General features: G+C 41.7%; 2 protein-coding genes across 2 annotated transcripts; both read left to right on the plus strand.

The window, feature by feature from the left end:
• Nucleotides 1–1,140: 1,140 nt before the first annotated feature.
• LOC110692398 lies at nt 1,141–2,100 on the plus strand. The gene has a single exon (XM_021869396.1). The coding sequence runs from the start codon at nt 1,141–1,143 to the stop codon at nt 2,098–2,100; it is 960 nt and encodes a 319-aa protein (XP_021725088.1).
• A 16,205-nt stretch (nt 2,101–18,305) lies between these two features.
• On the plus strand, nt 18,306–24,439 carry LOC110692399. Its single transcript, XM_021869397.1, has 3 exons — nt 18,306–22,298; nt 22,503–22,663; nt 23,021–24,439. The coding sequence occupies exons 1-3, from the start codon at nt 18,776–18,778 to the stop codon at nt 24,437–24,439; spliced, it is 5,103 nt and encodes a 1,700-aa protein (XP_021725089.1). The 5' UTR covers nt 18,306–18,775.
• The last annotated feature ends 525 nt before the right edge of the window (nt 24,440–24,964 follow it).

A 24,964-nucleotide genomic window follows, 5' to 3' on the forward strand; every position in this document is an offset into this window, starting at 1 on the left:
GAAGCTTTGTGAGCTCTTTCTATCTTAATCCCTTTTATTTTGGTTTATTTACATATTTCAAGTATTTTTTATTGTTATGTTGATGATTTTGATTATGGCCAATATTTTGGGTATTGTTGATATGAGTAGTTTCTCTCTCCTAGGCTAGATTTTTAGCTAGGGGAAGGGGAATGGACTACTTGGTTGCTATTTGATTAAATACTTTATTTTTGAGGATTTAAACCCTTGTTGTATGAACTTGTGCTTATTGTTATATGGTTGATGTTGTGCACCATTGACTATATTATTACATGTCCTAATTGATGCGCGGGAGTGATCATGTTAGGATTGATCGTAGTTTATACATTGCTTAATCAATTGCATGGGAATGAATAGTGTTAAGTAGGATCCTTTCTCCCTTGGTTGCGAATCCTTGATTATCTATGTGTTTATCTCTTAATCTCCAAGTTTGATGTTCCCCGATCCCCCTAGCGTGTTTAATCTCATAGTTTCCAATACTTATTAGTCTTTGTTAATTGTTACAGTAATTTTGGTAGCCTTAGTTTATTTATTGTCTTGTTTTCCACCACTCTTATTCATATACACCCCTTTTAAAACTCTATTGTTTGCACTTAGCGTTGCAATCTCCCATTTCTCCGTGGATCTCGACCCTTGCTTGCCTCTATACTCATTTAGGTAATCTAGGATTAATTTGATAGGAAGGTGTATTGACGACGACATTTCGCTCCTCATCAAATTTTGGCGTCGTTGCTGGGGAGACGGTCAATTTTGTTTTGCTTTTGTGTTATTTTAGAGTTTTTTTTTCTTTTTTTTTTGTCCATTTGATTGTGCTAGTCATTTCTAATCGTTTGCTTAGCTTTGGTGGATGCAAAGGAGATCTCAAGGACCACCTTCTCACTACATTGATCACGAAATAGACCGTACCTTGAGACAAGTCGTAGACTTTATCAAGAAGAAGGAAGAGGTTTTGGAGCTATTTTTGATAGTGAGAGTGATTCTTGCTCTTCACACTCTCAAGGCGAAGAAATGGCCGGGCAACAAGCGGACGTTTTATTTCGTGAGTTCGGTAATCCGGAGGATTATGAGCAATTTTCGGGTGCCACGGAAACTAAATTCACCATCCATCCTCAATATACAAGAATGGTACAAGCGGAGCAATTTTCGGGTTCTCCAAGTGAAGACCCCATTGAGCATCTTGATAGATTTCTTGAGCTTTGTGCCATGATACAAACCAACCAAGTTTCTCAAGAATACATTCGGATGCACCTATTCCAACAGTCTCTTGCGGGGAGGGCAAAGAAGTGGCTCAAGCAAGTCAAGCCTAATTCTCTCACAACATGGAGGGAAATTGTCCAAGCATTCTTGAAAAGGTTCATCTCCGAAGAGAAAACCGCCGACATGAGGAGGAAGATTGCATCTTTTGAACAAGAGGCGGAGGAAAGCCTTAGTGAAGCTTGGGAGAGGTTTAAAGAGTTGGTGCAAGCATGTCCTCACCATGAATACAATAAAAGCTTACTCATGAGGTTCTTCTACGATGGATTGGAGCCAATGTCTAGAGCCAACTTGGACGCGGGGGCGAGTGGACAATTGATTAAAGTCCCTCAAAACCAAGTTGAAGCAACAATTGAAGAGGTGGTGAAGAACTATTCTTGGGGAAGTAGAAGGAGGAATGTACCTAGAAAGGGTGGAAAGTATGAGTTGGAGAAGGTTGATCAATTACAACATCAAATTGAGACGTTGACAAAAGGGCTTGCAAAATTGAATACAAATATCAATAGTGGTGCAAGCTCCTCCCAAGTTAACTCTTTCTCTTGTCAAAATTGTGGTGGTACAAACCACGATACATCTTATTGTGGAGGTTTGAGCCCGGAGCATGTCGCGGCTTACAACACAAGGCAAGAGGGATATAGGGGAATTGGTGCAGGAGTAGCTTGGAGACAACCACCACCCGGATTTGCAAACCAACCCCAACAATGGAACCAACAAGCTCAACAACCGTTCAATTCCAACCCACAATACCAAAACCAAAACCCTTCTACATACCAAAACCAATACCAAAGCCAAAACCCAAAGGGAAACTACCCAAGGAACCACCAATAAAATAGCCAACACCAATACCAAAATCAAAATCAAGCAACTCAAAGGAGTCAAGAGCAAGTGTCTCAACCCGATTCTACTCAAACCCAAATTCTCCAACAACTCCAAGCCATGAATCAACAAATCCAAGAGCTTAAGGAACACAACAAGATGGTTGATTCTCAATTAGCTCAAGTGGCTGAAAATTCTTCCTTAAACTCTTCCTCTAAACTACCCGGACAACCGAACACAAACCCATCTCACAACCTTAAACAACCCGACACATGCAAGGCGATCACCTTGAGATCGGGTGCTTCTTATGAAGGCCCAAAAGGGAATGAGGAGGTAGAGAAATAAGGGGAAGATAAGAAGGGAGATGAGGAGGTAAATATTGAGAAAGAAGTTAGAGACAAGAAGTCCAAGGGTAAGGACCCCATTGACACTAGCAAGTATGATAATCCGGTACCTTATCCCGGGAGGGTTGCGGAGCGAAGGTTGAGTGACAAATTTGCAAAGTTTCTTGATGTGATGAAAGGGTTACACATCAACCTACCTTTCCTTGAAGTGGTGACACAAATGTCATCTTATGTGAAGTTCCTCAAATATATCCTATCGAACAAAAGGAAGCTCAAGGATGAATTTATTACACTTCCACATCAAGTAAGTGCGCTTGTTCAACATAAGATGCCAAAGAAGCAAAGAGACCCCGAAAGTTTCACATTACCGGTCAAGATTAGCAACTTGGGGCCCATAGGAGCTCTAGCCGAACTTGGGGCTAGTGTTAGCCTAATGTCGTTGTCCATTGCTCAACAATTGAATATCGAGATGATACCAAGAAGGAAGACCATTCAACTAGCCGATCGATCGGTTAAGTTGCCTTGTGGAGAAATTGAAGATGTCCCTATTCAAGTGGGACACATCTATGTACCTTGTAATTTTTTTGTAATGGATATGGAGGAGGATGAGAAAACTCCTTTGATTCTTGGAAGGGAAACATTGAAGACATTGGGGGCCGTCATTAGTTGCAAAAACAATACCATTACTTGTGAAGTAGCCGATGAAAAGATTGTTTTTGAATTCTCTAAGCTACTCAAGACCCCCATGGTTGAGAAGTGTTATAGGGTTGATGTGGTAGGTGAGGAGTTGGATTGTTTGGGAAGGGTTATGATGAGCCCTCAAGATCCAATGGTTGAGGCTCTTACATGCGAGGAAGAGTACTACTCTCACGAGGCAAAGGAGTTTGTCATGACTATTGAAGAAGCCAAAAGAGAGGAAGAGAATGATCCTAAGCATGAAGAGCTAGCACAAGAAGAGGAGAAATTGGAGGAGAGTTCTAAGCCTCCTCCTAAGGTAGAACTCAAACCCCTTCCCCCCTCTTTGAAATATGCTTACCTTGGAAATGAAGGGGAATACCCAGTTATTGTCAATGCTATCCTTGATGGGCATGATTTGGATAAATTGCTTGACGTTTTGAGAAAATATAGAAGTGTGATAGGGTATAACATTGATGATATCAAGGGTATTAGCCCTTCGTTGTGCATGCATCGAATCAATTTTGAGAATGATGATGCCACCTCCATTGAGCCTCAAAGAAGGTTAAATCCTAACCTTAAAGAGGTAGTAAAAAAGGAGATTTTGAAACTATGTGAAGCGGGGATTATCTATGCTATCTCCGATAGCAAATGGGTAAGACCGGCTCACGTAGTTCCTAAGAAAGGTGGCATGACCATAATCAAGAATGAGAAGGGAGAGGACATCTCCACCCGAACGGTGACTGGGTGGAGAATGTGCATTGATTATAGGAAGTTGAATAAAAATACAAAGAAAGATCACTTCCCTCTCCCTTTAATTGACCAAATGTTGGAAAGGTTATCAAAGCATGCCTTCTATTGCTTCTTAGATGGATACTCGGGATTTTTCCAAATCCTAATCCACCCTAAGGATCAAGAGAAGACCACTTTCACTTGTCCTTATAGGACATTCGCATACCGAAGGATGCCTTTCGGCCTATGCAACGCCCCATCGACCTTCCAACGATGCATGACCTCCATTTTCTCTGAAATGTTGGAGAATGAAATTGAAGTATTCATGGATGATTTCAGTGTAGGCGGCTCCTCTTTTGAAATGTGCTTATTAAACCTCGAAAAAGTCTTGAAGCGATGTCAAGAGACGAGCCTTGTTTTAAATTGGGAAAAATGCCATTTTAGGGTTGAGGAGGGGATTTTTCTCAGCCATAAGGTGTCAAAAAGAGGGATTGAAGTTGATCCGGCTAAGGTGTCGGTAATAACCAAGCTACCCCCGCCTACTTCCATTACGGGAGTAAGGGCTTTCTTGGGGCACGCGGGTTTTTACCGGAGGTTTATCAAAGATTTCTCCACTATATCTAAACCTTTAACCGGATTGCTTCAAAAGGATAAAGATTTTTGTTTTGATGATAGTTGCCTTCGAGCCTTCAATAAGCACAAGGAAGCTCTCACATCTTCTCTTGCAGTGCAAGCTCCAGATTGGAGCTTGCCATTTGAACTAATGTGTGATGCTAGTGACTTCGCAGTGGGAGCCGCATTAGGTCAAAGAGAAGGAGGCTAGCTGCACGTAATTTCCTATGCTAGTAGAACCTTGGATGATGCCCAAAAGAAATATACTACTACAGAAAAGGAGATGCTTGCAATTGTGTTTGCTATGGACAAGTTTCAGCCCTATCTTGTTTGCTCCAAAGTGATAGTGTACACGGACCATGCTGCGGTTCGAAACTTAATGAACAAGAAGGATGCAAAGCCTAGGTTAATACGATGGGTCTTCCGTCTTCAAGATTTTGATATTGAAATGAGGGATAAGAGGGGGGCCGAAAACCATGTTGCCGATCACTTGTCTAGATTACCTCATAATGATGTTGAAAGTGTTCCGATAAATGAGGAGATAGGTGTTGAGACCCTTATGGCTATCGCTTCTTCTCCTAGTCCATGGTTTATGGATTTCGCAAATTACCTAGCTAGTGGAATTGTCCCATACCAATACTCATCTCAGCAAAAGAAGAGGTTTTTCAAAGAAGTAAGACGGTATTTTTGGGACGACCCAGTATTATTAAAACAATGTGGGGATGGTATATTCCGGAGATGTGTCCCGGACCATGAAATTGAGGGTGTGCTCGAACATTGCCATTCACTACCGTGTGAAGGACATGGTGGTGTGACTAAAACTGTGGCTAAAATCTCTCAATCCCTTCTATGGTGGCCTACCATGCATCGTGATGCCCAACGATACATATCTAGGTGTGATAGGTGCCAAAGAGCGGGAGGCATCACAAAACGGGATGAAATGCCTCAATTGGGTATCCTTGAAGTTGAACCGTTTGATGTTTGGGGGGTTGATTTCATGGGTCCATTCGTGTCCTCATGTGGAAATGCTTATATATTGGTTGCGGTTGACTACGTGACCAAGTGGATAGAGGCTATACCATCGCCAACCAACGATCACAAAGTAGTCCTCAAGCTTCTAAGGAAGATCATCTTTCCAAGATTTGGGGTGCCCCGGACTCTAATTAGTGATGGTGGATCGCACTTTGCCAAGAAGAAGCTTGAAGCCTTCCTCAAGAAATATGGTGTCCACAATAAAGTAGGGCTCCCATATCATCCCCAAACCCAAGGCCAAGTTGAGGTATCGAACCGAGAGATCAAGAACCTACTTGAGAAGATGGTGAACCGGACTCGAAAGGATTGGTCCCTCAAACTTGATGATACTCTATGGGCCCTTATAACGGCCTACAAAGCCTCGATAGGAACTACTCCATACCGGTTGGTCTATGGCAAGGCTTGCCATCTCCCGGTAGAGTTAGAACATAAGGCTTGGTGGGCCATCAAGGAGCTTAATATGGACCTTGGGGAAGCCGGAAAGAAAAGGTTGATGAAATTGAATGGACTAGAGGAGCTTCATTTCGATGCATACGAGAATTCAAGGCTTTAAAAGGAGCAAACAAAGAAGTGGCACGATCAAAGGATAAGGTTCAAGGAATTCAAGGTTGGAGATGAAGTTCTACTTTTCAACTCTAAACTTCGTCTTTTCCCCGGAAAACTGAAATCCAAATGGTCCGGTCCTTTCAGGATTTCTAATGTCACTCCTTATGGGTCCTTTGAGCTAGATGCGGGCGATCACAAGTTTTGGGTTAATGGACACCCGTCAAACTCTATCATTCAGGGAACGAAGTTGGTCGTATTGAGTGCCTTAGGCTTGATCCTATGGATTACGAGCCTTCTCTTGTTGAGCCTTAATGAATCGAAACAATGGTCAAGCTAATGACCTTAAAAAGAAGCGCTTCTCGGGAGGCAACCCGAGCCCCTTTCTCCCTTCTATTCTTTGAATTTTTAATTTTTGTACCTAGATTTTATGATTGGATCTAATCCATAGTTGTTTTTATTGTAAGTCAAGTAGACCCGAGGAAGGAGCACAATGAAGAGAATTAACGACATTCACGCGCTTTTGATGATCTCGGGATGGGAGCTCTTAAAGCCGATTCCGTAATATAGGAATATTGTCGTTTTGAACTTGAACTTTTGTATGCTTTAGATTGGGTAGTAATATTTGATAAATATTTTAGTTTTATGTGTTAGGGATTTTTAGTAGAGTTAGAGAACTTTTAAAATCGAAGAAGTTTGGGTGTATTCTGTAGATGCCTTGAGAGGGCTCTACAGGGCGCTCATGAGGTTTGCGCGGGCGCGGAGAGTCCTTAGCGTGGGTGCACACTTTCTGGAAAAAAAAAGGGCCAATGCTTCTGTAGATAGCGTTCGCGCCCGTGAGAGGGCTCTCACAGGTTTGCGCGGGCGCGCAGGATGTGTTCGCGGGCGCGCAGGTAGTGTGCGCGGGCGCGCACGACTCCAGTTCAGAAAGCGCAGGTATGCTTCTTTCATCTTCATTTTCACTTTCATGCTCTCACTTCTCTCTCTCTCCTAAGCCCTAACCTCCATTACTAACCTCCATTACTAACCTCCATCATACCTCAAAACCTTCACTTTTCCTCCCCAAATCTCCCTCAAAATTCATCAAACACTCACCAAAACCTCACTTTGCACACTTTTGCTCATCAAAAACCCTTGAATCTCACCCAAGAAATTTCAAGAAAACCCCAAAAACCCCAATCTCCCATTGCACGAAGCTAGCCCCCTCGGTGAAGTTTTCGTTCGAATTTTCATCTTCAAGAAGGTATATCAAACTCCCTAAGCCTAATTTCTGCTATATTTTGATAGAATTCATGATAGACTTCTTGAATTTGTGATGTCTGTGGGAGAAATTTTGACTCAATTGAAATACATGTGATATTTTTGCATTTCGTATGATTATATTGACATGTATATGATTATTCTTGCAAATATGTGATTCTAATGAATACTTGTTAATGATTTTCAATTTTTGGGATTTTCTTGAAATAGTTAGGGAATTGTTAATTGTTAGATATAGGTGTTTGTGGGTTTATGATGTGTAAATTGTTGGCCATGAATTTCATGACGAGTGTGAGTAGTCTGGGAATTCTGAGAATTGTTTGGGTGATGTATACATCTCATGAGCTCCTTGCCTATTGACTAACTTTGTTACGTTGTTGTTGTATTTGTTGTGCTAATTGCTTTTTTGTAGGATTTCGCTTGATAGTGCGATTGAATTTTTGGGTTGGTACTCTTCGAATTGTGGTTTGGGTTGATATTTTCGGTGTTTTGGTGTGAAATTCTTTGTGGTATAAACTTTTGAGAAATGGTTGGGGCGAAGATGTTGAAATTCAGTAGAAAACGATCAAAGACTGGGACGGAACCACAACCCTCCCAACCTTCCCAATCCCAACAAAATCAACCAACTTTACCCCCTCTTACCTTCCAAAATAACAACCACGAAGCCAACTAAAAAAAAATGAAAGAGAGGAAGCTTAGACCCTCCAAGCACTATCACCGTCCTAGCACCACAAGCTTGAGTGTCGACGAAGAAATTTGGGTACTCTTTGAGAACCTCAATTTGGGTACATTTGTGAGCTCGTCATTCAACACCTACCTTGAGCCAACCCTTGAATTCTTTTCCACTTTCTCCAGTGTAGCTGTGGGGGTTGACGACTTTAGAGTAACCTTCCAGCTTTTAAACAAATCTCATTCACTATCCTTGAAAGAGCTCAACATTGCCCTGGACTTTAATCCAGATGCTAACCTTGTTGCTCCCGAGAACTCCTCCTTCGAAGGTTATAATGAAAGACATTGGTGGAGGGGGATCACGGGAAAAGAAGAGTTCAACACCCGCTACTCCTTAGCCAGTGAGATCGCTCACCCGGCCCTAAGAATCATGCACCGTATACTTGGATACGCTATTTTCAACAAGCAGGATTTAGGGAAGATGTCTAGGGAGGATATTCTCACTCTGTGGTTCGCTACTCAGCCGACCTTAGGCCGACGAGTGAACCTGGGCTACTTCTTCATCAAAAATTGCTTATCAATCGCCAAGGGGAAGAAGACCGGCGAAATTGCCTATGGGAGTATGGTAACAAGGTTATCCCTGAACCTTTGGCATGGGGACCTCCTCCCCTCTGGCACTATGATTGGAAATAGCAGTGACATCTTTCTCAATCTTAAGCAATTTAAAAGGTTAGGATTCATTGCCTTCACCCCTAGAGAGGGAGTTTATGATTGGTTGGTGTCTCATGCACACCGTTGCTTTCTCCCAAACCCGGATCTTACCTCCTTCCAAAGGGAGTCCAGAAACATCTACTGGGTTAGGAGGGACAATGGTGTCCTTCCTAGAGCCGATCGAGGAGAGGGCCTTGTATTTGAGCAGGATGATGAGGAGATGGTGGATCAACAACAACATCAACAACATCAACACCAACAGCAACAACAGCAACAGTTCTTCCAAAGCCAAGGCTTGGAAAGCCTTGAGCAGCAAATGGGGAGCCTCCAGTTGGGTGTTCAAAGCCTATTTGAAACCCAGCAAGGTATGTTTCTCCAACATCAGTCTATTTATGATATGCATGTAGATAGAGGCGATGTCACGCCTCTGGTCAATTATCCATATTGGACTCCCCAGCATGGCCCAGTGCCATCGTGGGGGGTGATAACGCCCCTACCTACCCCTATTGGCAAGGACCTTCCGAGCTAAATAGGGTGCGCCATGATTTCCCTGACGCATCCGGGTCCTATGATTATAGTTTGTCGGGTGGTAGTGATTATAGGGGTGATCCAAATTACCCCTTTGTTGACCCCACCCACCCCCAACCCCTAACCATGCCCCCCTAATTCGACCCGTTGCCTACTTGGCAACAAGACCTCTTCCGAGGTCATTATGGTAGGCCTCCAGGCTACACTGGAGGTTGGGATCCCCACGGCCCATCTGACGGCTTCTCCTACGGGGATATGGGGCCGGACTCCGGTGATGCTGGCCCTAGTGGGCACTAGCCCCCTCTTTTTCTCGGTTATTCCCCCTGTCCTTCCCTTCCTTTGTTTTGTCTTGGAGCAACGAGGTCGTTACTCCTTCTAAGTGTGGGGGGGGTATAAGCGTTAGGGGTCGATTCTTTTGTATATAAGGGGCTTGCATCACTATAGTGTGGGGGGAAATCTTAGCTTGTTGTCTATTTCCGCTGCTTTTATTTGATATCCTGTTGTTTTTGCTGTTTATGATGCGAAGATCTAATCCTTTGTATATAGTTTATGCTCCTTTTCTTGCTTTCATTTTGGTGTGTTTTCCTTGTCTCATTGATGCAGATTGAAGAAGGAACTTCAAAAACAACTCACCCGCACTTCAAATTGCAAACCCGATGGTGAGTATGGTATGACTGTGCATTCCAAATTCAAGCGGCATTCGGTGATACCCCTTTTTTTTCTTTTTGGTGTGTTTAGTTTTTTTTCTTCTTAGCCTAGGAAGGAGTTGAATGGTTCGAGGATGTTTGCATGCGGTTCCAAGGAACCTAGGATCGTTGGTATTGATACCGAACGATCACTTGTATGTCGATTGGGATTTATTTGAATCTTTATGCCTAATATGTGAACCCTCTTTACTCCTTTCTTTTGTTTCATTTCCTTATTATTTTTATTTGTGATAAGCTTAATTATGGCATGATGATATAGTGGTATTTTGGAACTTGCTTACTACATTCGCACTCTATTTCTGTGATGATGCACCTTAGAATGTTAGTTTCTTCGTTCTTAACTTTGTGATGAGATGCACATTTCGAGATCGTTGTTGATTGAATTAGTCGAGTCTTAGTCAAGGTAGCGAAGGCAAGAACTAGTGATGGCATTTGAACCCTTAGTTCACGGTTTGTGGTAAGATGGAGTTGCTCCTCATAGTGGATTTGACGCCCCCTAGTTGGTTGTTGCTTACTCTTCTCATCCCTAGTGAGGTTCAATTTGTTCAAGCCTTCATCAATTTGTTGAGCGGCGTTTTTAGGATCCTCAGCTATGCACGTTTGAATCCTTGTGTTGATTATTAGCTCCCAAGATCATGACCTTGGACTTTTGGGGGAGGAAAAGGGCATCATTTCTCATTTTCATTTATATTCTCTTTTATTTAGTTACAAATTTGATTTTCTCTTTTGCATCAACCTCCTTGCCAAATAATTTGAGCTTAATGTTTCCCATTCTTGTCTCAACCCCATTACAAGCTTAACGACCTATGTTTTACCAACCCTTTTAGTTAGTGAAGCACTGGGCTTGTAAGGCTAGTATGAAGAGTGTAGTGAATATGAGCATGAACCTTTGATGAAATTGGTTTGGAGCAAATTCTTGAGATGAAAGTCTAAATTTGAGCATGAAAGAAAACTTGGGAAGTGTAATGCTTTGATGAGAAAAAAAAAAGTGATATGAGAAATTGATCTATCTTGTATATCGTTGAATAAAGTTAGTGATGCGAATGAAATCAAAATGTTTGGATGTTCGTTTGAGTTGTGGTTATGGCTTGAATTTTGACCTTGAGGGTTGCCCTTCCTCTTGCTTCACTTAGGGATTACCACCACTATTTCAAATTGTTCTTCCAACCTCTACCTTAAGCCGTGTCATTACAACCCATGTAAAGCCCCTTAGACCTTAGAAGTACATGGTCATTAACCGGTGGAGGGAGATGGTTTTCAACCCTATGGAAAGAGCATGTATAGATGAGATGTCGGGATGATCTTTTACCTCCGCAAAGTAATTCTTTTTTCCGGTTCCTTCGTGGAACCATGAGGAGCCACCTAGGGGGATGATTTGAAGCTAGTGAGGGGAACGCGGACCATTTTAGAGGGGACTAGGGAGGAAGATGACTCATTAGTTCTCTATGCTTGGCTTAGGCTTGATTCTCGCAATCTTTAGCATCTTGAGAAGTGCGTGCACCATTTAGTTGAGAATGACTAATATTCTTTGATGTTGTTTATCATGGTTGAGCCCGAATAAAGCAATTGTCCATCTTGAAATTTGATGTTGTGTTTTTTTAGCCATGCTGAATTATGTTTATCTTTGTAGTGTTTGATTTGTCTTCTTCTCCTCGGTTTTTGCCAAGAGTTGTGTGTTAATCTCTTTGGAAACCTTCACGAGAGCATACTCGTCCTCATAGGCGACTTTGAGGTTTAAATGGCTTGTTGTTTGCACTAAAAACAGCCGTAATTCCTACGAAAGTGAGTTAGTGTATATTCTTATGTCTTTCTTTTATTTTTAATTTTGGTTGTCTGCCTTTATTTCTAATTTGGGTGATGATCTTGCTTGAGGACAAGCAAGAGGTAAGTGTGGGGGAATTTGATAAGTGGCATTTATGCCACTATTCGGGATCCTTTTTCCTACCATTTCCCTCCATTTATCGCTTGTTTAGCCCTATTTTTCCGCGCTTCTCCATATATTTCACAACAATACTATTTCCCTCGTACTTCCCCTCTACTTTACCTTTTTGTGCTGTTTTTGGGTGTTTTCCTATGTTTTGCAGGTAAACCAATCGATACGTGAAGTAGAAGAGAGTTCGGGATAGTTTTGAGAGCCGGTTTCAATAGCAAATCGAGTGAGGAGCTTTAATCAGGCTGCGCGCCCAGGAGAGCCCTCTCTCCCGCTCTGCGCGGGCGCGCAACCCAAGGGAGAGGGCGCGCATTTAAGGACAAATCAGGATGTAAACCTCGTAGATGCCTCGCGCCCTGGAGAGGGCGCGCTACTCATCCTGCGCGGGCGCGATGATTCCCGGAGCGGGCGCGCAGATTAGCTTGAACTCTTGAAGATAGAAGGCAACTTTCTGTAGATGCCAAGCGCGCTTAGTAGAGGGCGCGCAGATGTTAGTAGAGGGCGCGCACACGAAAGTTCGCGGGCGCGCAACCTTTAGTAGAGGGCGCGCACATCATCCTGCGCGGGCGCGCAAAGAGCTGTAGCGGGCGCGCACGCCGTCAGCCCAGCCCGTTTTTATTTCCCTACTTAAAAGATGATTTGAAAAGGGAAGGAAGGCAGCTATTCCATTTAGGGTTATATGCTAGAACATTTCTAGAGAGAGAATAGTCTCCATTGATGCTTCTATAAGTTTTTAAAGAGAGAAAATTCAGATTCTTAGTCTTTTATCACCCAAACTTTAATCTTTAATCTAGATTTGTGCTTTAATCATCCTTGTAATCAATATTGGAGCATTCTATTGGATTTTTGATGGTTCACCATTGAAGGTTCAAAGACCCATTTTCTTATTTCAATACAAGGTTGAAGCTTTTTGAGCTCTTTCTATCTTAATCCCTTTTATTTTGGTTTATTTACATATTTCAAGTATTTTTGATTGTTATGTTGATGATTTTGATTATGGCCAATATTTTGGGTATTGTTGATATGAGTAGTTTCTCTCTCCTAGGCTAGATTTTTAGCTAGGGGAAGGGGAATGGACGACTTGGTTGCTATTTGATTAAATACTTGATTTTTGGGGATTTAAACCCTTGTTGTATGAACTTGTGCTTATTGTTATATGGTTGATGTTGTGCACCATTGACTATATTATTACATGTCCTAATTGATGCGTAGGAGTGATCATGTTAGGATAGATCGTAGTTTATACATTGCTTAATCAATTGCATGGGAATGAATTGTGTTAAGTAGGATCCTTGCTCCCTTGGTTGCGAATCCTTGATTATCTATGTGTTTAACTCATAATCTCCAAGTTTTATGTTCCCCGATCCCCCTAGCGTTTTTAATCTCATAGTTTCCAATACTTGTTAGTCTTTGGTAATTGTTAGAGTAATTTTGGTAGCCTTAGTTTATTTATTGTCTTGTTTTCCACCACTCTTATTCATATACACCCCTTTTAAAACTCTATTGTTAGCACTTAGCGTTGCAATCTCCCGTTTCTCCGTGGATCTCGACCCTTGCTCGCCTCTATACTCATTTAGGTAATCTAGGATTAATTTGATAGGAAGGTGCATTGACGACGACATTTCGCTCCTCATCAAGTAACAGTTACTATTAGTTCTAGATTAAGTTTTTGCTTTTGTGGTAATATATTTGGTTGTCTATCAGTGTGTGCTTTTATTTACAAAATAGAAAAATAGCTCACAGTTCTTATAAATTTGAGCAATGGGCATAGAGGCCACGTGTGTTAAGCAAAAGCTTGGGAATATGGTTGAGTAGATTAGGAAAGGAAGTGATGACAAACATCTGTCTATATAAAATTCTTACTTTTCTTTTTTTTCCAAAACAGCAAATATTGGTTTAAACGTGAAAAAAATTGTGAATCTCCTAAATTACTCTTTGTTTTTTTTGAAAGTCTATAGCAGTTCATCATTAGTTAACCAAACTAAAGAACCATTTCTAGTCTAACCGATTAAAACAAACTATAAACCATGACCTCTCTTTTTCCTTAATTTCCATTTTTTAGCATCTTTAAAAACCAAACAAGATGTTAGTTATCAGAATAAGTCATCTCTTAATTTGTTTCATAGTTGTCGTGTAGCGGTTTTGTATTATTTTCTTCATATTATATTTTCTAACATTTTTTTAATCATTTTACTTTGGAAGAAATAACAAGATTATATGTTTTGTTTAATTCAGTGTCCGTCTAATATCCATTAAATTTGTTTTGGAAAATAGTTTGGGAATTCGATTTAATGGAAGGTTGTTATTAGGGAAATGATTTGCAGTTCAACAGATCCTGTAATCACACTGTTCTTCCTAATTGCCTGCAACCTTAATATCTATGTTACATTTAGTTTCTAGTGTAGCTGCTGTTTCATTTAATCTGATTTTATAATCCGTTTTTTATTAGTTTAAATTCTTTTTTCCTTGATGCGCTTTACAGAGTTCTCAAAGATAATATACATCTTAGAACTTCTATTTGATAATATTTACCGTCTTACAAAATATTTGTTTCAACAACATGGGGATCATGTGGCCCTTTTGTCTGCATTTTTAGAAATGGGACTCAAGTTGCGCATGGACTTACCTGAGCAGGCAATGGAAGTGACAACAATATTCTTTTGTAACTCAACTCCCGCAAGTGAAGCTGCTGTGAGTGCCCAGTTTGGTGTCAAGGTCACTGTTTTTTAATCTAATCTATACTAATTTCATGTTATCTTTCAGGAAACATTGAAGAATTTCTCAGACGAAAAAGCAAAAAAAAATGAAAGCCTTACAAGAAAAAATGAAGCTTGATGACAAAGAAGCTAAATGATTTAGTCCTGTAAGTACACTTGGTTTCAATGAATGATGCTATGATTGCTACACTATTTCTCCTGTCATATATGTTTGTAAACATTGTAATGCATAGCTGGTTGCGCGTATGATGCGTGCTGGCTGGCTGGGCTGCCTAGCCTTGGTGTTAGGTGCTAGCTGCCAAACTTGGCAGCCAAGGCAAGTTTCCAGCAAGCCATGTGGCTTGGTCAGCCAGTCAAGGGAGGGGACCAAAGGGGTTGGTGTTTGGCTTGGGGAGCAAGGTGAGTTGGTCCCCCCTTTAGTGGTCCTCACCTACTCTCTCTCTCTGTGTGACACTTTGAGCTTGTTGATTGCCTTGAATTTTATTTTGTTTTTGATTAAAATAAAATAGTGGAAAATGCAAATCTCCCACATTGATGCAAATCTCCATTTCCTTAAAATACCCAAGTTTTGGGTTTGGGAAAAATCACTTGAGTTGAACTCAAAAAGGCATCTCGTTGAAAAGTGAGAAAACCTTTAAGTTCGTAATACTTTAGTTTTGTTTGGTCAAGTCCCGACTAACCTTCGAGATTAAGACGTTCGGGTCGAGTCGAGGGTGCGAGCCGTAGGAGGCCGTCGCACTTGCGTGGCTGGAGCTTTTGAAGTAAGAGCTCGTGTATCGAGCGAAGCACGCGTCAAGGGTAAGTATGTTTTTTTCTCTTTCTCTCTCTTATGTTGTTAATTATGTGATTGCGTGTTTAGTTTCCTTAATTAGTGAGCAGATCTTGGGCGGGTTTCTTGATAAGCCTTCTTATCATGGGTTGAGAGAAGCATTTTAGGGTGTGTTTTGATGCTTTATATGTACTTTTGTTAGCTTTTGTGAGTTTTGACTCATCGTCCCATTTATGTGCAAAAGAGGGAAATTATGAGTGAAAGTGAGTGAGTTGAGCTCGGGAATGAAGTGAAGAGTACTATGAGTAGGCGGACCTTGGATGATGATTTGAGAGTGTATGAAGCATGGCTTGTTGATTCACAAGGAGGCAAGAAAGCAAGTTTGAAGAAGCTAGAAGAAGGTTCAAAGCAAGGAAGAAGGAAAAAACAGTAGTGAATTGCTGCCAGGGCAGCTGGCAGCTGGCCAGAGCCGCTGGCAGCTGCTATTCCAGCATACGAAGGCTTCCAAGGCTGCCAGAGCCGCTGCCAGCGGGTCCAGAGCAGCTGGCAGCGGCAATCTCAGTTTTTGCGCAATTTTTGGCTTCTTTTTCAGCAATTTTGGCTTTGTTTTGGCACGTGTTTGGATATTATTTTATTATTATTATTGTGTTATGTTATTAAAATATAGAAACATATAAATAGCTTAGTTTTAATTAAGTTTAGGGGGAGGAGAGGAGAATGAAGGTTTTGAGAAAAAAAAGCTTTCTAGGGTTTTCTTGGAATTTTCAGAATTCTTTGTTTTGGAATTAGAATCCATGGAAGCTTAATCTTCCGGATTCTTGGTTAAAGATTGAAGCTTTTAGCTACGAATTGTGAGATCTTTCTTCTCTTAATATCTATTGAATATATATTGTTCCTTGAATTAATTTCATGATTTGCTTTAATCAATTGCTAGGTTAGAATTATTGGATTCGCTTGCATCTAATTAATCTTTCCAAAGTAGCAACTTTAGGTTATTGATGCATGCTTTTGGTTGATAACTTGAAGAGGGAATAATATTATTGAAGAAATTAGACCGCTTGTGTTAATTTATTCAATCCTTGTTGATTTCTCCGTTTATTTTCTTCTTGTGGATAATTTAGAGCGCTTGTCTTGAATTGTGCATTGGAAAGGGTTAGAAAGGAGCGCTTTGCTATTTCTAACTATTTATGAGAATTTAGAATCTAGGAATTCTACAACAAGGTGTTCAATAGAGCTTGATTGAGGAGACTTCTATGATCAATTTGTATGTTCATTAGTGGATTTCGCATAACCAAGACCGTTCTTCTCATTGATTACCTATTCATTACGTTCGTTGTTCTTACTTAGTTCATTTATCATCATTGCTCGTGAAAACCCCCCTCGTTACTTAGGTTACTACCGTCCTAGAGTATTTCCACTTAGGTTTCCAGTTATTAGTCCCTTTTTCCCTGTGGATTCGAACTCGACTTCCCTAACTACGTTTATTTGCAGTTAGCTTAGTTGTGATATTTTTGGTTGCATACGACTGAGGCACACCAAATTTTGGCGCCGTTGCCGGGGACTTAGGCGTTACCGTTTAATTGTTTATCTTAGTAGAATTTATTTTAGGATTGTTCTTAGATATTTTTTCTTTGTTTGTTCGCTAGGGTATGATAAGTACCCGTTCTGCTAACAAAGAAGTTTTGCAGTTTGATCCAGAAATTGAAAGAAATATTTCCAGGTCGCGAAGAGAGGCAAGAACAAACCCCAGTGAATCAACATACATCTTCAACATTCAAGAAGAGGAAGTGATGGCAGAAAATCGAACACTGAGAGAGCTAACAGCTCCTAACTTGAACCAACAGCCGTTGTGCATCGCATATCAGCAGTTGGAGGAAGGTGCTAATGTTGAGATCAAATCTGGTCTAATTCATCTATTGCCGGCATTCCATGGCATGAAGGGTGAAGATCCAAATAAACATCTGGCAGAATTTCATGTGGTATGTACTAGCATGAAACCGATTGGGATGACTGATGAGCAAATTCAGTTGAGAGCATTTCCTTTTTCTCTCAAAGATGCAGCGAAGGATTGGTTTTACTATCTTCCCCCAGGGAGCATAACAAATTGGGCAGGTTTGAAGAAGTGTTTCTTAGAGAAGTATTACCCAGCCACTATTTCTGCAAGCCTTAAGAAAGCTATCAGCAATGTGGATCAGAAGGAAGATGAGTCCTTGTATGAGTATTGGGAGAGATTCAAGAGATTGTGTGCTAGTTGTCCGTACCATGGGTATTCCGATCAAGACCTCATCCTATACTTCTATGGAGGTCTAACAGATGATGATTTGAGGATGGTGAATGCAGCAAGTGGTGGAGGGCTAGTGAATAAGACTCCAGGAGATGCAACTAGGCTGATTGCAGAGCTAGCAGAGAATTCTAGGCAGTTCAGTCAGAGAACTCCCACGCGCCGGGTGAATGCAGCAAATTCAAATACAACTGAGTTAGAGAGTCAAGTAGCTGATTTGACTTCTATGATGCGTGAGTTCATGGTGAACTCAAGGAATCCACAGCAACTGAATGCTTGTGGTTTATGCACCTCCACAGGACATCCCACTGATGCATGTCCTCAATTACAAGAGGAACAGAATGAGCAGGCCAATGCAATGGGTTTCCAAGGGCAAGGTCCTCAGAGAAGATATGATCCATATTCGAATACATACAATCCAGGATGGAGGGATCATCCAAATTTGAGATATGGGAATTCCCAGGGGAACCAACAACAACAGCAAAATGCTCAAGGCCAGCAGCAATATCAGCAATATAGGGCACCATTAGCCAAACCTCAGGGCCAAAGCTCAAATTCGAGTAATATGTCAACTGATGAAATGATTAGATCACTAACTTCTAATGTTTCTACTATGCAGCAAAACATGGTGCAATTCCAGCAAGAGACCAAATCCAGTATTCAGAATTTGGAAAGTCAAGTGAGTCAAATTTCAAGTGCCGTGAGCAGACTTGAAGCTAAGGATTCGGGAAAACTTCCATCTCAAACGGAGTTGAATCCTAAGCAACAAGCCAACGCTATTACATTGAGAAATGGCAAGGAGCTGAAAGAGACTGAAATTGCAACTAAGAGGGCTGAAGAGTTGATTGGAGCTGAGGAGAAGGAAGTGGAACATGAAGCTGTAGCAAATCCTCCCACTTTTCCATCTTATGAACCCACACCACCTTTTCCTGAAGCTTTGAAAGAAACGAAGAGGTATGAGAAGGACAAAGATATCTATGAAACATTCAGCAAGTGTGAGGTAAACATTCCCCTTTTGAATTTAATAAAGAGTGTTCCTCGATTCGCTAAATTTTTGAAAGAACTTTGTACTATTAAGAGGAAGCACAGGTTAGGAGGGAAGGAAAAAGTGAAAGTCAGTGCTCATGTTTCTGCAGTTTTCCAAAAGAAACATCCTGAAAAATGCAGTGACCCTGGTATGTTTACTGTTCCAGTTACAATAGGGGACACCACTTTTCATAGAGCAATGTTGGATTTGGGTGCATCAATTAATGTTATTCCATATTCACTGTTCAAATCTTTGGAACTTGGACCCTTACATGACACCGGGGTAGTGATTCAATTAGCTGATAGATCAAATGTTTATCCTAAGGGAGTAGTGGAAGATGTGCTTGTGAAAGTTGATGAACTAATTTTTCCTGCTGATTTTTATGTGCTTGATATGGAACATGATAGACAAGCAGTACCCATCTTGTTAGGAAGACCTTTCTTGAAAACTGCTAGGACTAAAATTGATGTTTTTACTGGTTCTTTGACTATGGAGTTTGATGGACAAGAAATTGTGTATAACATCTATGATTCCATGAAATACCCTGTTGACACTCATTCTTTGTGTTCCATTGATATCATTGATCCTATAGTGCAGGATGTCTTCAATGTTGAGGGCGAGGATGCGCTCCTCACTTCCATTTCTAATGATTTATCTGCTGATTGTTTGGATATTCCTTTGCCTAATAGTGTGCAGATGATGGTAGCAGAGTTGAATGGTCATTCCAAGCTTCCACTTAGACCACCAGGTTCGACACCTACCCCATTGACAGTGCCTACTGATAAACTCTTACCTTCTGTTTTGCAGGCACCCCAGGTGGAGCTAAAACCACTGCCTGATCATTTGAAATATGTGTTCCTTGGTCAGAACGATACTTTACCTGTTATAATTTCAAGCAAATTGACCAAGGAGCAAGAGGACAAGTTGGTGACAGTGCTGAAAGAGCACAAGTTAGCTATTGGATGGACCATTGCAGACATTAAGGGAATAAGTCCATCCACTTGCATGCATCGTATTCTGTTAGAAGATGATGCCAAACCTGTGAGGCAACCTCAGCGTCGCCTAAATCCCCCCATGATGGACGTGGTAAAGAAGGAGATCATAAAATTATTGCAAGTAGGAATGATATTTCCTATATCTGATAGTAAATGGGTCAGTCCTACGCAGGTGGTTCCTAAGAAAAGTGGTGTGACTGTGGTAGAAAATCAACAGGGTGAAATGGTTCCTACTAGAGTTCAAAATGGTTGGCGAGTTTGCATTGATTATCGTAGGTTGAATGCAGTAACTAGGAAAGACCATTTCCCTTTACCTTTTATTGACCAAATGATTGAAAGACTTGCAGGGAAATCTTATTACTGTTTCCTTGATGGGTATTCTGGGTACTTTCAAGTGCCCATTGCACCTGAAGATCAGGAAAAGACAACTTTTACATGTCCTTTTGGCACATTTGCTTATCGCCGTATGCCTTTTGGCCTATGTAATGCACCTGCAACCTTTCAGAGATGCATGATGAGCATCTTTTCTGAGTTTGTTGAGCATTTCATGGAGGTATTTATGGATGATTTCACTGTGTATGGTGATTCTTTTGATAAATGCTTGCATCACTTATCTATGGTCCTCAAAAGATGTATTGACTCTAACCTTGTCTTGAATTCTGAGAAATGTCATTTTATGGTCCAACAGGGCATTGTGTTAGGTCATGTAGTTTCTTCTAGAGGTATTGAGGTTGATAAGGCTAAGATTGACACTATTCAGTCTCTCCCTTATCCTACTAATGTGCGTGAAGTGCGTTCTTTTCTTGGCCATGCAGGTTTCTATCGTAGGTTCATTGAGGGATTCTCAAAGCTTGCAAATGCTATGTGCAAATTGCTGCAGAAAGATGTGAAATTCCACTTTGATGATGATTGCAAGAAGGCTTTCGACGAATTGAAGGCTAAGCTCATTTCTGCCCCTATCATTCAAGCCCCAGATTGGTCTCGACCATTTGAGATAATGTGTGATGCGAGTGATTATGCAGTTGGAGCCGTTTTAGGCCAGAAAGTAGGGAGGGCATCTCATGTGATCTATTATGCCTCAATGACCCTCAATTCAGCCCAACGAAACTACACTACCACAGAAAAAGAGTTGTTAGCTGTAGTATTTGCTCTAGAAAAGTTTCGATCTTATTTGCTTGGTACTAAAGTAATTGTTTTCACTGATCATGCAGCTCTTTGCCACTTGATGACGAAGAAAGAGGCCAAACCAAGACTAATAAGATGGATTCTGCTCTTATGTGAGTTTGAGTTAGAAATCAAGGACAAGATAGGCGCGGAAAATCTAGTTGCTGATCATTTGAGTCGTTTGACCCATATTGTTGATCAACCATCATTCCAATATCAAATCCTAGGAGAATTTCCGGATGAATCTCTATTTGCTCTTAAGGTTTTGCGCCCTTGGTTTGCTAACATTGTGAATTTTCTGGTTTCTCAACAGTTTCCTCCAGGTTTCACAAAGTCTCAAAAGGACAAGCTTCGAACTGATGCGAAGTACTATGCATGGGATGATCCATACTTATGGAAGTTCTGCTCCGATCAAATCATTCGCAGATGCATTCCCGAAAATGAGGTGATCCCCATTCTCACCTTCTGTCATTCTCATGCTTGTGGAGGACACTTTGGAGCCAAACGCACAGCAAGGAAGGTTCTCGACTGTGGTTTTTACTGGCCAAGTTTGTTTCGAGATTCCTATGGATTTTGTAAATCCTGTGATAATTGCCAGAGAGTAGGTAACATTTCCCAGAAAAGTGAAATGCCCCAATCCTCTCTTCTATATTGTGAAATATTCGATGTTTGGGGTATAGATTTCATGGGACCATTCCCTATTTCTTACGGTTTTACTTATATACTTCTTGCTTGTGATTATGTGTCGAAGTGGGTGGAAGCAATACCCACTAGGACTGATGACTCTAAAGTGATTTCAGGTTTTATCAAAGCTTACATATTTTCTAGGTTTGGAATCCCAAGGGCGTTGATAAGTGACCGTGGAACACACTTTTGCAACCGTACAGTGAGTGCTTTGTTGAGGAAGTACTCTGTTCACCACAAAATCTCCACGGCTTATCACCCACAAACCAATGGGCAAGCCGAGGTGTCCAATAGAGAGGTGAAGTCAATTCTGCAGAAAACGGTGAATCCGGATAGGAAGGATTGGAGTTTGAGGTTGGAGGATGCTCTATGGGCGTACCGCACCGCATACAAAACACCTATCGGGATGTCCCCTTACTGCCTTGTCTTCGGAAAACCGTGCCATCTACCGGTTGAGCTTGAGCATAAAGCATATTGGGCGGTTAAGTCATTCAACATGCAAATGGATGAAGCAGGTGAACATCGGAAATTGCAACTCCAAGAACTAGAGGAGATCCGGCTTGAGTCCTATGAGAATGCAGATATTTATAAAGCAAAGACCAAGCTATGGCATGATCGAATGATCACGCGGAAGGAGTTTAAAGTCGGTGACAAAGTACTCCTATATCAATCCCGACTTAGATTATTTCCGGGAAAACTTCGGTCCCGTTGGGAGGGCCCTTTTCAAGTGGTGAATGTATATCCGCATGGAGCAGTTGAAATTCAAAGCCCCGAGACCGATAAGGTTTTCAAAGTCAATGGACAAAGGCTCAAACCCTACTTCGAGGGTTTCAAAACCGAGAACGTGGAGAGCATCGATCTCTACGAGCCATCAATGGAGTAGCGAAGTGGGATGAGCCGCGTCGAGCCAACGACGTAAAACAAAGGCGCTAATCGGGAGGCAACCCGATCGAAAACTCTTCCCCATTACTTTTCGTAGTTTAGTTTTATTTTTTTCGTGTGATGTGAAGAGTGTTTTTATTGTTTTTGTGTAGGTGGAGGCCTTGGGAGCAATTTTTATGCGCGAAACGCAGCAAAAACAGAGCAAAACAGAAACAAAGGGGCCTTCCCTGCAGAAGCCGCTGGCAGCTGCTCTGCAGCCGCTACCAGCGGGTCTTCTTGCAGCCCAACCCCTTTGTTTCTGTCCCAGCCGCTGGTAGCTGCTCCTGAGCCGCTGCCAGCGGGCCCCCCTCTACGTAAAAAAAAAAAAAAAAAAAAAAAAAAAAAAAAAAAAAAAAAAAATCACCAAAATCTGCCAGAGCCGCTGGCAGCGGGCCTCAAGCCGCTACCAGCGGCTCCTACAGCTCTCCCCGATTTTTTTTTCCCCTTATTTCCCCTTTTCCAAACTCCAACTTCATTATCCCCCAATTCACATAAACCCTTACTCCTTTTCTTCTCCTTCTCTCTACTCATTCATTCCCCTACTCCAATTATACCAAATTCCTACCAATTTCCCTTTCCCAAATCTTCATCTTTCATCAAATTCTCAATTCCCATCACAATTTCACCTAAGGTGAAGGTGAAGGTGCAAGTGAACATATTCCTTTTTATAGCCATGGGTAGAGACAACAAGAGGTCTAAAGAATCATCTCCATCAAGACCCTCAAGGGGCAAGAGGCAAGGGGCTTCTTCAAGTCAAGGGGAGGCACCTCCATTGCCTCAAGGGGATGGTTTCATGGGTGTTCGGTTGCATTCCAAGGAGAAGGGCGTATGGACTAAGCTTCAACAACCCCGACGAACGGTGCAATGCACCAAGTTCTTTGACTTAGAAGCTCTACAAGAGCTAGAGATGGAGGAAGGAGTGCGGCTCTTGCTAAGGAACGTGGGTCTCGAGAATTTCATGACCAAATGCGCTCCCACCTATGTCTGGTATACATATGAATTCCTTTCAACGCTTACTAAAGGACGTGAACAAATATCCTTTAATTTGAACAATAGGAATTATGTGATGTCTTATGATGATTTGCGTATGGCATTTGGTTGGGATGCACCCCCATTGGTGAGCCGTTGGGGTGATTATAGCACGTACTCGTCCCGAACATTTTGGAGGGCTATAACTGGTTGTGAAGTTGACCCTCATGGTGATCATAGCTTCAAAATCACCCACCCATGCCTTAGACTGGTGCATAGGTTTATATCGTCCACTATTCTATGCCAAGGGGAGGCCACTAAGGTCCCCAAAGTCACATTGTCGTATTTGTGGGCGATGACCCCGGAAGGTGTCGGTACGCCCAATTGGGTGGAGATTTTTGTTGATAGTTGTGTAAAGGTGAAGTCCAACTCCAGTGGCCATATTAGTATGGGTGGCATGGTCTCTTTGCTAGCCTGTTATTTGAATGTTCCACCCCCTGAGGATCTTGTGCCAGTAGACTCGACATACTTGACATATAACATCATGACTCTGGTCAAGATCGGTTTATTATCGCGTTCCCCCGTCGCCGGTAGTTATTTCTGGCGATATGGACCGCAGGGTTTGAACTATTTGAGACTTCCTCGTCCCGAGGGACGAGCATTACCTTTTGGCCCTACTGCTGCAGACTTTTTCCTTCCGCCCGACCCGGATGTTGCTCCTTATTTGGGAGATGCTGAAATCATAGTTGAGAACATGGGAGAGGAGAATCCCGATGTTCATATGGGCGGAGAGTTTGTTGATGAGGAAGGGGGTGAGGATGCTGCTGGAGTGCAGCACGATGATTGGCCTCGATGGAGGGCTGATGTGGATGATAGACTAGAGGAGGTGTGCGATGGGATGCAGGAGCTGCTTGCATATCAAAGAAGCATGAGTCGGTTTTACACCACTCAGTATCCGCAGTATGAGCCTCCAACTGAGGCGTTCATGGATCATTTGGCATCCCGTGCTTTGCGTCGTTCCGAGAGGCGTGCTTCTCGGGGCGATGCCGGCTCTTCTGGCTCTGGAGGTCCCTCTCATTGAGATGGTAACGATTCTCTTCCTTTTCCCTTATTTTTGGTTTCATTGTAGTTGTTCTTGCATCGAGGACAATGCTTCATTCAAGTAGGGGGGGGAAGAAATTCTTGCATATATTCTTTGAATTTTGTATAGTTATTTTGATTTCATGTTTTGTATAACTATCTTAATTGTGGTTCAATGAAGCAAGCTTGAAAAAAAAAAAAAACAGAAAAATGAAAAGAAAAAAAAAAAAAAAAAAAAGAAGGAAAAAAAAGAAAAAGAAACCCGCTAAGTCGAAAACCTGAAAAGGCGGCTTAGGCAAAAATGGGGGCCCGGTTAGGTTGAAAACCCGAAAGGGCGACCTAAGCAAAAAAGTGGCTAATGAGTGGGTGAGAAAGTGAGATTTGGAAAAAGATGAGAGGCTAGGATGAAAACCCGAAAGGGCTCCTAGGCAAAATGAGAGAAAAAAGAGAGAAATGTTCATGAATTTGATTCTTCAAGGAAATTTCGCATCTATTTGCCGGAGTCGGTGTCATAAGGGGAGGAGAT

This window comes from Chenopodium quinoa, unplaced genomic scaffold (assembly GCF_001683475.1).
Source record: "Chenopodium quinoa cultivar QQ74 unplaced genomic scaffold, ASM168347v1, whole genome shotgun sequence".
NCBI classification, from domain to species: domain Eukaryota; kingdom Viridiplantae; phylum Streptophyta; class Magnoliopsida; order Caryophyllales; family Amaranthaceae; genus Chenopodium; species Chenopodium quinoa.